This window comes from Protomyctophum bolini, assembly GCF_963924005.1.
Source record: "Protomyctophum bolini genome assembly, chromosome: 16".
Classification (NCBI taxonomy): Eukaryota; Metazoa; Chordata; class Actinopteri; order Myctophiformes; family Myctophidae; genus Protomyctophum; species Protomyctophum bolini.
The window spans coordinates 14,003,640-14,016,780 of NC_137877.1; the positions used below are offsets into that span (position 1 = coordinate 14,003,640).

Here is a 13,141-nt window from a genome sequence, read left to right on the forward strand (position 1 = left end):
GGAAATCAACATACAATTTATAAGTAAATTTATATCAAAATAAGGTCCATACTCAAACAACAGTGGACATGAAGTATAACAAAAAACACACATGGTGCTTCAAGGTTCAAGCACTGGCATATTTTAACCTCTGACCCTATAGCCCATGGGCCCCCGGCCCCCGGACCACCGGTGGTCCCCGGGCCACCGGTGGTCCCCGGGCCACTGGTGGTCCCCGGGCCACCGGTGGTCCCCGGGCCACTGGTGGTCCCCGGGCCACCGGTGGTCCCCGGGCCACTGGTGGTCCCCGGGCCACTGGTGGTCCCCGGGCCACCGGTGGTCCCCGGGCCACTGGTGGTCCCCGGGCCACCGGTGGTCCCCGGGCCACTGGTTGTCCCCGGGCCACCGGTGGTCCCCGGGCCACCGGTGGTCCCCGGGCCACTGGTGGTCCCCGGGCCACTGGTGGTTGAAAACCACTGTACTTCAGCATCATCCAAAAGTAGCAGATCCACAAGCTCGTTGATCTGCTACTATTTCTACTTTTGAACTTGAATCCTGAAAAGTAACAGTTTTAGACACAATGAGGTTTTCCCACCCGACAGACGACGACATACTGTAGCTAAAATCTAAATGAACTCACAGAATAGATTCTCTCCCGGTTTGAATGGGTTGAACTTAAAACAAAGAAGTCATGAATGACTCCGCGTGGGACTGGCATGGTGCGCCTCTCTACATACACCGAGCAGCCTTCTACAGCCAGCGAGCTGCTGAGAGGCCCCACAGAATCACACCGTGGCATCCGAGAGAGAGACAGAGAGAGAGAGAGCCTAGGACTTGGTGTGAAGGTGTTGCGTGGCCGCAGTGACAGATCCTTGTGCGTTGACAGTCTTTCCGCAGAGGTCTAGCTATCCGTGAACCGCAGGCAGCCCTCTCAGCCAGACAGACACCTTTGCTTCTCGCCACAGAGCAAATAGCTCCGCATAGGACGTTTTGCCAAATGGACATGCAGTTAATTGCTCACAGACACATAGCCATGACCTTTCTAATGGGTGGGTGGACAACGGGTGGGGTCATTTTATTGGGCTATAGCACATGCCAGATTTCAGTACGATAAAAGCTGTTGTTCTACCTTTAATCTTTCTAAGATTACGGTAGCCTATTTAATAACGGCAATTAAGTTATGTTGATGATTAATCATTTGTATTCAGTTAAACCCCAGCAGCTATCGTTGAAAATAGCAGATCGACACGCTCAAAACGCGTTAACCTACCGACCACCCTAATGGGTGCCACCCCTACCAATTAAGACACTGAACGCAGACAAGAATACAACTATTATTGTATAAAGAGAGCTATCTTAAGAGGTTTACGAACAAAAAAGGCAAGAATTGCGCTGTGGTATTCTCAGCTGTTTTTTTTATTGAGAGAGAGAGAGAGAGAGAGAGAGAGAGAGAGAGAGGGAGATACTGTACAGCAAATGCCTCTCATGCAGTACTGTGACTAACACAAAAGCAATAATGTACTCACACCACTCAGATTCCGTCACAGACAAATGTGTAAATCGATTTTACAGCATTCGTATTTGTGTCCCATGTAATTCTAAAGTGTGTGTGTGTGTGTGTGTGTGTGTGTGTGTGTGTGCGCGCGTACAGTACGTGTCTTGTGTGGTGCAGGCACCGTACATGTCACTGCACTTGCGTGTCTGTGTATGCGGGCATGAAAAAAGTGTGAGTGAGAGAGCATGTGTGTGGGGCTCCTGGCCATATAAATCATTTCAGCACAGCTGTGGCCCGCTCCTCTATCTATCCTTAGATAAGCCTTCTCAAATCTCCCCCCGACATCATGTGGCCTGGCGCTGTTCACAGGCTACCCGCCTATCAGACTTCTCAAGTTTGTGTGTGTGAGCAAGCGTGTGTGTGTTCCTGAGAACGTGCAAAATGTACTGTGCACACTGTGCGAGTGCATGTGTGTGTGTGTGTGTGTATGTATGTTCTTTCACATGCGTGCATGTACGTGCACACGGCATGTGCTTCGGAACATGTGCCTGTATGTGTGTGCTGTGCTGCTTGGGAGAATATGTATAGTTTACATCAACGACGGTTCTCATACTGTTCTGTGCCAAGCTTAAGGAGCCCAACATTGATGTGTATTTGGCCACGGACCACCAACCTGAACATGTTTTGTGCTATAGGGACCCAACCCAAGAGGAGAAGAGAAGTGTTGTTGACACTATCAAGATTTTTCAAAAACGTTGAAAAAAATAGCAGATGTACAAAGCTCGAAGTGTGGCTCACACCTCACAGTGTGGCACAAAGTGAGCTTGTATATCTGCAATTTTTGCATAGCCTATTATCCAACATATAAATGGATGAAGTGCTTAAAGCGACTGCGATGCTGTACAAACTAATGTTGCTGTCCCCGGACCCCTGGGGGTCCCCGGACCCAACTTTGAGAACCAATTGGTTCACAATACAAGTCAACGTGTGATCTCTTGTCCACTCTACAGCATACATATATATATATATCTATCTATCTATCTATCTATCTATAAATGTACCATGTCTCTGTACAGCATACATATATATATCTATCTATCTATCTATAAATGTACCATGTCTCGGTATGTCTGTACGTACGTCTGTAATCCACATAACTCGAGAACCGTTCGCCCCACTGACTTCAAATTCGACACACACGTTACACACCACCAAAGGGAGTACCCGGCCTTGAGTCGGTCGGACCCACAGTTGTCCAGAACCGTGATAAAAGGCCCCTCCCCAAGGTTCTGGACAGGGCCATAATTATAGCCAATTGATCACACCTGATCACCCCTATATATCTCCATTCTCCATATATGGAGCTGGCCTGTTCTGACATCACAATGCTGTCTGACATCTGCATAGAGTCCATATTTGGACATGCCTGACAAAGAACTCCATATATGGGCATAAAAGGCACACAGACATAATAACTGGGTGGGGCATGCATTTCCAACTTGCATCGTTCCAAGTAGGCCAGTGTCCAACGGGCATCGCTCTAGTACTGTATTATTGACCCATTCATTCCACCAGTCTATAGAGGGTATGCGCATGCATAAAGTCAATGGAAAATCGAGTGACAAATCGAGTGGCAAAGTGAGTGGAAAAGTGAGTTTAATGTTGTTTAATATTGTTTAATATTAATTTACAATTTAATACAAGACTTTTCTGTTTGGATGCATGTGCTGTCAAGGCCGTCAAGAAAGTAGCTTTTTTGCCACTATCTTCCGGATATGATGATGATGTCACGTCACGTGCATACCCTCTATACCTTTCAACAACGACCAGCTCCACAATAACCGCCTGTTGAAAGAGCACTGGTGACGACATTTACTTCTAGAACCAGTGTTGAATTTGACAGCAAATTTAGATTTTAGTTTTAGTCATAGTCTCTTGAAAGGTTTTCATTTAATTTTAGTCACATTTTAGTGATCTGGAATGTTTTAGTGTTAGTCTAGTTTTAGTAATCATAAGATTTTTAAGATTTTACAAAATATTGTTTGCAGCCAAATCCATATAATGTTGGGTGTGCTTGATGTTTGAAAAGCACTGACATAGAAAAGCACTGACACATTACGTTTTTCAGAAAACTGTTAGTTTCGTAGACATTTTTAGAATTGGCCTCAGGTCTTTATGGGTTACACATTAAATGCAGACGTTTGGCTGGGCTACAGTGTTTCAACAAAAATATCATTCAAATACACAAATACAAAGTGCTTTACGTTCAAGTTCTTTATTGTTGTCAACTACAGTACACACACAACAGCTAGTAGCAACATTGCAGGCAGTGAATTTATTGTACTCCAAGCATACCTCAATGTGTGAAAAAGAAATGATAGAAATGTGTCAAAATGACTCAAGAATAAATGTTACACTTTAAAGTACATAAAGTAGACAAAGTATAAGCAAAGAAGATTAATTCAATGAATTCAATAAATTAAACGGTAATACTTTGGAAGGTACATTGACTTCCCTTTCAAAACATTCCATACACTTATTAAAACTGTGTTTATGAACCTTTTCTTTTATATATTTTCTTTTTCTTTTAAAAATGTTGCTATATACATATACTATATACACATTTCAAACACATTCCTTCTTCATCTAAAATTAAAATACCAAGCACTGTCCTCCACCAGAAAAGTTAGACAAGCTGGCGGATATGGTACACCTCAAAAGACAGTATTTAGCCTATGGCCTGATGCCCCATTATCACACCTGCAGCTCGAGGTTTGTGTTCACCTCCTGAGCTTCTTGTAAAAGACGGCAGCGATGCAGAGGGCAACAATGCACACGAAGGCTAAAACACCTACAGCCGCACCAAGCCCTGCGGAAGAATTTGCATCGTGTGTTTTGGTCTGGCCATTGGTGATGACATCGTCTTGGGTGACGATCTCCGGGGAGGTGATGGTGTGGAGTTGGGAGAGGTCGGCTGCCTCATCGTCCGTGCTTCTCCTTTTCCTGTTGTTGCAGTTCATGAAGCCGCTGCAGGTGGCGACCTCGCACAGGCGCGTGATGCAGTGCAGGTAGTAGGTGGAGACGGTCTCGTTCTGCTGCTCCATGAAGCGGAAAGCCGGGAAGGAGAAGCGGGCGCTCTGGCTGATGCCGTTCTGGTTCATGGTGGTGAACTGGTCAACCTCGCAGGGTACAAACAGGTTGAAGAAGCTGGAGTTGCTAGGAAGTGGGGAGATTGAGGCGTAGCACCGGTCCAGAAGCACGTTGTACTGCCCTGTCAAGTTGGTGGCTTTCACCTCTACGTAGATGTCAGTCCTCAGCTCGATTCCATTCTGTGGCATCACCAGGGGCGTTGTGTAGGCACTATCGCTGAACAGCTCCAGGCGCAGGGTGCTGATGAAGGTGCCATTGTTGTCCTTCAATGCAATAGAGGAGGCTGACACATCAACCTGGGTGTTGTTGATCAGGTACTCTAAGGGGTAGGCGCAGGAGTAATAGTACTTCATCTCAGCATTGTAGGTGATTGTCCCTGTGGTGAGATCGGAGGATCGCACAATGCCACTGACGTTGACTGTCTGGATGTTGGAGAAGTCTGAGAACACTCCTGTGCCGGCAGCGCTGGTGGTCCTGAAGACACTTCCACAGGCATGGGTCTTGTTCAAGGGGAAGTTGAAACGCACCACGGGTGGAGATGCAGACAAATCCAGGGTTCCCTTGCAGGCTGGGTTCGACATATGGTTCACAATCATCAGCGTTTCGTTGTAGCCGGTGTAGACGATAGGGCAGGCTTGGATTGCCAGACTGATGGAGTCGGTGCCACATGTCACCTCGATGTCAGTGTATTCTGGACGCCTCGCTTGTCCTATTGTACCACAGTCACTCAGTGTCAGCTGACTACTTCTGCCTATGATGGTGGCGACGATTAGAAGAACGTGAAAATGCATCTTGGCTATATAACAGTGTTCAGCTCCTGCATCAGCTCTGAAGGCAAACGCAGGTTGATGCTGGCTGTTCAGGACTTTTATAGTATGTCTCTTTCACTGTGATTGGCTAAAAACAAGGTCAAAGCACCCAGCTACTGTATATGCTAACAATTGCATTGTTTAAGGAGAAGGGCAGCAGCGTGGAATCATACCCTGGGGGCAACAGGGGGAAATCCAAAGCATTATTTTAAATTAGACGTTTTGAAATTAGACGTTTTGAAATTAGACGTTTCTGCCCGGGACTCAAACAAGTAAAAATAGCAGATCTACAAGCTTCCCGCCTTTGATTTATTTATTTTTTTAATCATTGAATTTTGGCTTTAATTCATGAAAATGTTTTGTGGGGATGCGTTGTGGTGATTCAACAGTTTTGAAATAATAATTAAAAACAAAATGTAGGAAACCAAAAATAAAAGGACCCAAAAGAATTGTCCGCGACCCACTGGTGTAGTTGGACCCATCGCCACTGCTGGTCATCCCCCTTTCCCCTTCCGTCTCTCTCTCATCCACAGTAACTCACACGCACAATCCCACTGTATACCGGCTCTACTAGCCTACATACTGTGTTGTTGAAATCAGCCGAAGTAAACTATACACAGGTCATCAATGACCTGACATAATGTCGACAATACATAACATGCTATCTAAATTACATTTTAGCATTTACATAAGCCCAAGATCAAGGCTATTAGGGTAGGTGCTACTGTATGGCAAGTGCTAGGGGCTATAAGGCGGAGGGAGTCTGAAGAGGTGAATCTTCAGTCGTGTACAGAATGTATAGGTATAATTAACCGGACATGAGAGGCAGTCGGAGTGGGCTATATGGTCCTGGTACTGTATTTAGTGACACTTTGGGAGGTACATGCTAGTGTCATGTTGTCATGCAATGTATGTTGGTCCATATACCTTTCAACAACCTAGAAAAAACAACCTTTTTAAAAGAAATTGTCAGTTTTAGTCGACGAAATCAATACTGTCTAGAACCACACTAGAAAGCATGTGTCATTTTAGATCTTAGCTATATAAGCAACATACAAGCTCACAACGCACGAAATAACTATGGCCCTATAATGCCCAAAATCTGGACGTAAAATTTGTGTGTGTCTATAACATGTATCACAATCATGCAACATGTACTGTAGGTTGATGGGCATGGATTGAGATCTCAAAATCAGATGGAACTGCAATTGAAAAAAACATTCAGAAGAGGAGAAAATATATGCATTAAAAAAAACTTGACCCCTGATTGAGATCTAAAGTGAGATGGATCTGCAATAATAAAAAATACAAAAAACATTGAGAAGTGGAGAAAATATGCATATCAATTTCATATGCATACTGTAAGTGAATTTGACCCCAATTGAATGCCTCTGCTTTATGTCACAGAGAGTGACATGGGACAAAAGCACAGGGAAAGATTCTTAAACACAAACAAAGCCGCTACAAGCTCACAACACCTTGTGTGATCACTTCACCACTTTTCAACCTATCTTCATATAATAGGTCCTCACTAATAATATGAAAAAATTGCGCAATTTCTTTCTACTCTGTCTCTTTTTTCATGCAACATGCAACTACAATACATGTTGCATGTGATACATGTTGTAGATAATACAATTATTTCAAACTTTACGTCCAGATTTCTGGCAGGACCATAGTTATTTCGTCGCAATGGGTTGTGAGCTTGTAGATCAGCACAGCTTTGTTTAGTTTTTTGTTGCATTGGCTTATCTTCATGCTAATACTGTTCATCTTCACCGTCTTGTCTGGCATCGCTTCATAGGCTTATTCTAACCACATGAACCCTATAGCGTCTCGATTTTGGAACAAACGTTTGGCAAAAACAGCCGATCGACACGCTTGTACTTCGGCTATTTTCAACCATACTGTATGTAGGTTAGTGTAGAGGGGGAAAAAGAGGGGCCCGGTATACATGCAATATAAGGTGGGACTGTGCACGTGTGCAGGGATGCACTGTGTGAGTACTGTGGATGAGAGAGAGACGGAGGGGGAAGGGGGTTGACCTGCAGTGGTGATGGGTCCATCTACAACAGTGGGTCGGGACCCATTTGTGGGTCCCGGACAATTTATTTGGGTCCCTTTATTTTTGGTTTCCTACATTTTGTTTTTAATTATTATTAAAAAACTGTTGAATCACCCCAAAACATCCCCAAAAAGCTCACTTTTTCATTAATTAAAGCCAACATTGAATGATAAAAATAAAAAAAAATGAAATCAAAGGCGGGAAGCTTGTAGATCTGCTATTTTCACGTGTTTGCGTCCCGGGCAAAACTATTTAATTTCTCTTTTGGGTCTTGTGCTAAAAGTTTGGGAACCACTGATCCTGATGCCTGATCTAAACTCCCACTGCTCCACACCACCACCACTCCCATTGTTTCTGATACACAGTACCCCACCCCCGTCATCCATTTCTTCCTCTGCTCTGCACACCTCTGTTTCTCACGACAGCTTTAGTTTTGCAGTAACCTTTCACGCTTCTTCGATTCTCAGAATCGCTATTCGACCGGTTATATGAAACAGACTCGCCAGGTTTGAGAGGCCGCATGGTCAGTACACTTTCCGAGGTTCCGCCCGTATTCTGACGTGTTAATTTCGTGAATTACCGTAATAGAAGGATTTGTCTATAATGCATCGTAGAAATGGCTTTCACAGGAGTAGAAGGATATGGCACATATTGAACATTTCCGCGGGATTTGTTTCCATAAACTATTTTTGAGCCAACTTTAATTTGCTGAATTTTGTATTTAAAAAATGTTTTGATTATACATTTTTTCACAGTGTTTTACTCCCCTATCTATATAAAGTTTACCCATATAATCAGTGTTGAGTGTTGACCATAATGGAATGAGGGATGGGACCAAATGAACCCCCGACGGCCAGCGCTATTCGCCCAATAAACGATCAGCGTTCACTTTACTTTATGCTGCTATACTGTTGGTGTGATTAAAAAAATGGTTCATGGTGGTTACAAAAAAACTAAATCACATCTGCACCAGCCCCCCCTGGTGCATAAAAACAATGACCAACAATGGAGGAATGGAAAACATACATGGAATGTCAACATGACACTACCACGTACCTCCCAAAGTGTCACTAAATACAGTACCAGGACCATATAACCCACTCCGACTGCCTCTCATGTCCGGTTAATTATACCTATACATTCTGTACATGTTTGAAGACTCACCTCTTCAGACTCCTCCTTATAGCCCCTAGCACTTGCCATACAGTAGCACCTACCCTAATAGCATTGATGACCTTACAGGCTTATATAAATGCTAAAATGTCATTTAGATAGAATGTTATGTATTGTCCACATATATAGTGTGTCAGTATGTCAGGTCACATAGTGTGTGTGTATAGTTTCTATAGATTTTGTTTGGATATTCTACTGTTACATAATAGTTCTTGGTTTAGCTACAGTATGACCCTTGATTGCTATTTCTATGCATTTGATGTATTACCTTGTGTTTTCCTATCTTACTGTACATCTCTCTGGATTAAGAGTGTTTTGTAATTGTACAAAAAAAATGTAATGATTGTGACCGACCTGAAATTTAATCAATATAACTAATTATAACTAGTTAAATATCTCAGCTGAAAACAGCTTATCTGAAAGATCTCTACATACTCGGTGAATGAATGAATGAATGAATATGAAAACAGTTGATAGAAACAAATGGACTCTTAAATGGAACCAAATGGACCCATATTTCCATTTGTACATTCTCAGACTTGTTATGGGAATGGGCCTGATTTATTTTTGTAGTTTGTTTATATATAACATTTATTTAACTGGGACAATGGACATTAAAATGGAACCAAATGGTCCATTTTGGTACCCGTATACCAGTGGTTTGAGAACCACCGCATGCTTTAGAGCAGGGGTGTCGAACTCAACTTGGGGCGAGGGCCGCATTGGTCAAAAGGTCACTTGATGGGGGCCACAACCAGTTGCGGACGCACGCTCGATGTCTCAAGCCCAACACACACCGGCTCCGTCCGACGCGACGCGTCAGCGCACGTCGGACGCCGCCGGTGTGCGATAGGTTCATTGAAAATAATGGAGGCGGCTGTTTTGATGCGCGGCGTTCGCAGACGGTGTGGGAGGCCCTTCAGTCAGTCACTGCTATAATATCTATCTATCTATCTATCTATCTATGTATGCTCAGACCCAGCCAGCCAGCCAGCAAGCCACACACATAGTGCTCAGACCCAGCCAGCCAGCCACACACATAGTGCTCAGACCCAGCCAGCCAACACACACACACACACACACACACACACACACACACACACACACACACACACACACACACACACACACACACACACACACACACACACACACACACACACACACACACGACTTTGTCCCTATAATGTGCACGGCACCGTTCCACTTCATCATATCACGCAAGAGACGCCACACACCAGTATGGAAGAGAGATAGTCACTTACTCACTTGTTGTAACTTGTAGGGATGCCACAAAGTGACCATCAGCCAAATTGAATAGTCGACAGCTCTGCCGATTAATAATCGATTAATTGAACCCACCCCCCATATTAATCAATATCAGATAAAACGTATAAGATTTTATATTATGCACATGCCATGGTCACATAACCATTATATGTTGAGTGCATGCTTTGATGGTTACAGTTATATAATCAGTTTTGATGAGTAAACCTTTGTGGAGATCTTCTCAGTTCTCATTGTATGCTAGTTACTGCCATTCAGGATGGAAAATGAAATCCATTTGGATTTGGGGAGAAGTAGTTTCATAAGGGGCTGGTATGAAGTACTTGATATAAAGAGAACATGTTCAGTTCACTAGTCTACACTCTACTCTACACCTGCCTTCCTTTCATCTGATTGTCTGTCTGGCAGGCACTTAACAAGCAATCGTTAACTGTGTCTGTTAGAGAGAGGGGCAGAGAAGAGTGGCTTTGCTCAGCTTGATTTATACTTATATTCTCCACTCTGATGAAGGTACATGTTCGATATATCATGCAGCCTTACTTATAAGCCTATTTTTTTTTTCACATTAAATGACATGGCGGGCCACATTTGGCCCGCGGGCCTTGACTTTGACACCCATGCTTTAGAGCCTTGAGGAGGCCATGTAGGTGGAGGTGAACCTCCGAGGAACTTGAAGCTGCTGGACTCTGTCCACTCTGCGGTTCCACTGGTGCTGTGAACGGGGGCATAAATTCCCCGCAGCCTCCATGTAACTCACAGTCGTCTCTCCGTAGTTTGGCTTTTGTTTTGACGGTGGGATGCAGGTCGTCATTCTGACACCACGATATCAAGCACTTTGACTTCCTCTGCGTACTATACTGTACAGTATGTAGGCCAGGAAGGCTTGATTACATGTGCATATGTGTGTGTGTGTGTGTGTGTGTGTGTGTGTGTGTTGATGACCAGTTCACACTGCAACCACTTTAACCACCCTGTCGTCAAACTTTTCCACCTTTTTCTTTTCAAAATATCGTTCCAGTTTTGACGCATATCAGAAATAGCAGGAGCTCACGTCGCATTGCAAACCGGCAATTTTTGCTATTGGTCATACAGCAAAACTGTTAGTATTTAAAAACTGTTGAATCACCCCAAAACATCCCCAAAAAGCTAACATTGTCATAAAATAAAGCCAAAATTCAATGATTAAAAAAATGAAATCAAAGGCGGGAAGCTTGTAGATCTGCTATTTTTATTTGTTTGAATCCCGGGCAAAACGTCTACTTTAAAATAATGCTTTGGATTTCAGGTTGTTGCCCCCAGGGTACGATTCCACGCTGCCGCCATTCTCCATAAAATACAATGCAATGCAAGCTGGGTGCTTTGACCTTGTTTTTAGCCAATCACAGTGAAAGAGATACTATAAAAGAGTCCTGAACAGCCATCACCAGCATCAACCTGCGTTTGCCTTCAGAGCTGACTTAACAAGGTATCCAGAGATTCCAGACGCAGGAGCTGAATACTGTCATATAGCCAAGATGAATTTTCACGTTCTTCTAATCGTCGCCACCATCATAGGCAGAAGTAGTCAGCTGACACTGAGTGACTGTGGTACAATAGGACAAGCAAGGCGTCCAGAATTCACTGACATCGAGGTGACATGTGGCACCGACTCCATCAGTCTGGCAATCCAAGCCTGCCCTATCGTCTACACCGGCTACAACGAAACGCTGATGATCGTGAACCATATGTCGGACCCAGCCTGCAAGGGAACCCTGGATTTGTCTGCAAATCCACCCGTGGTGCGTTTCAACTTCCCCTTGAACAAGACCCATGCCTGTGGAAGTGTCTTCAGGACCACCAGCGCTGCCGGCACAGGAGTGTTCTCAGACTTCTCCAACATCCAGACAGTCAACGTCAGTGGCATTGTGCGATCCTCCGATCTCACCACAGGGACAATCACCTACAATGCTGAGATGAAGTACTATTACTCCTGCGCCTACCCCTTAGAGTACCTGATCAACAACACCCAGATTGATGTGTCAGCCTCCTCTATTGCATTGAAGGACAACAATGGCAGCTTCATCAGCACCCTGCGCCTGGAGCTGTTCAGCGATAGTGCCTACACAACGCCCCTGGTGATGCCACAGAATGGAATAGAGCTGAGGACCAAGGTCTACGTAGAGGTGAAAGCCACCAACTTGACAGGGCAGTACAATGTGCTTCTGGACCGGTGCTACGCCTCAATCTCCCCACTTCCTACCAACTCCAGCTTCTTCAACCTGTTTGTACCCTGCGACGTTGACCAGCTCACCAGCATGAACCAGAACGGCATCAGCCAGAGCGCCCGCTTCTCCTTCCCGGCTTTTCGCTTCATGGAGCAGCAGAACGAGACCGTCTCCACCTACTACCTGCACTGCATCACGCGCCTGTGCGAGGTCTCCACCTGCAGCAGCTTCATGAACTGCAACAACAGGAGAAGGAGAAGCACAGACGATGAGCCAGCCGACCTCACCCAACTCCACACCATCACCTCCCCGGAGATCGTCACCCAAGACGATGTCATCACCAATGGCCAGACCAAAACACACAATGTGAACTCTTCCACCGGGCTTAGTGCTGCTGTAGGTGTTTTAGCCTTCGTGTGCATTGTTGCCCTCTGCATCGCTGCCGTCTTTTACAAGAAGCTCAGGAGGTGAAAACAAACCTTCTAAAGCTGCAGGCGGGATAATGGGGCATCAGGCTATAGGCTAAATACTGTCTTTTGAGGTGTACCATATCCGCCAGATTGTCTAACTTTGTGTGCTTGGTTCATCTCACAATATTTGCTTGCCCTTCATAGGTTAAAAAGTGTAGGACTATTTAAATTTTAGATGAAGAAGGAATGTGTTTGAAATGTGTATATAGTATATGTATATAGCAAAATTTTGAAAATAAAAATAAAATATATTAAAAAAAGGTTCATAAATACAGTTTTAATAAGTGTTTGGAATGTTTTGAAAGGGCCGTCAATGTACCTTCCAAAGTATTACTATTTAATTTATTGAATTTATTTAATTAATCTTCTTTGCTTATACTTTATGTACTTTATGTACTTTAAAGTGTAACATTTATTCTTGAGTCATCTTGACTCGTTTCTATCATTTCTTTTTCACACATTGAGGTATGCTTGGAGTACAATAATTTCACTGCCTGCAATGTTGCTAC

The 13,141-nt window shown here is 44.1% G+C and overlaps 4 protein-coding genes across 4 annotated transcripts in view; 2 read left to right on the forward strand and 2 right to left on the reverse strand.

Annotated features, from left to right (window-relative positions):
• Nucleotides 1-13,141, forward strand: part of man1a2 (mannosidase, alpha, class 1A, member 2) — a 475,750-nt gene that overhangs the window by 445,498 nt on the left and 17,111 nt on the right. The gene's annotated exons all lie outside the window — the stretch shown is intronic.
• popdc2 (popeye domain cAMP effector 2) overlaps nt 1-13,141 on the reverse strand; it is a 357,428-nt gene that overhangs the window by 17,259 nt on the left and 327,028 nt on the right. The gene's annotated exons all lie outside the window — the stretch shown is intronic.
• On the reverse strand, nt 4,255-5,415 carry LOC308330439 (zona pellucida-like domain-containing protein 1; the record flags this gene model as incomplete). Its single annotated transcript, XM_080785290.1, has 1 exon — nt 4,255-5,415. The coding sequence occupies one exon, from the start codon at nt 5,413-5,415 to the stop codon at nt 4,255-4,257; it is 1,161 nt and encodes a 386-aa protein (XP_080641416.1).
• LOC308330825 (zona pellucida-like domain-containing protein 1) lies at nt 11,473-12,633 on the forward strand (the record flags this gene model as incomplete). The annotated part of the gene is made up of 1 exon (XM_080785900.1): nt 11,473-12,633. One exon carries the CDS (start codon nt 11,473-11,475, stop codon nt 12,631-12,633), a length of 1,161 nt encoding a protein of 386 aa, XP_080642026.1.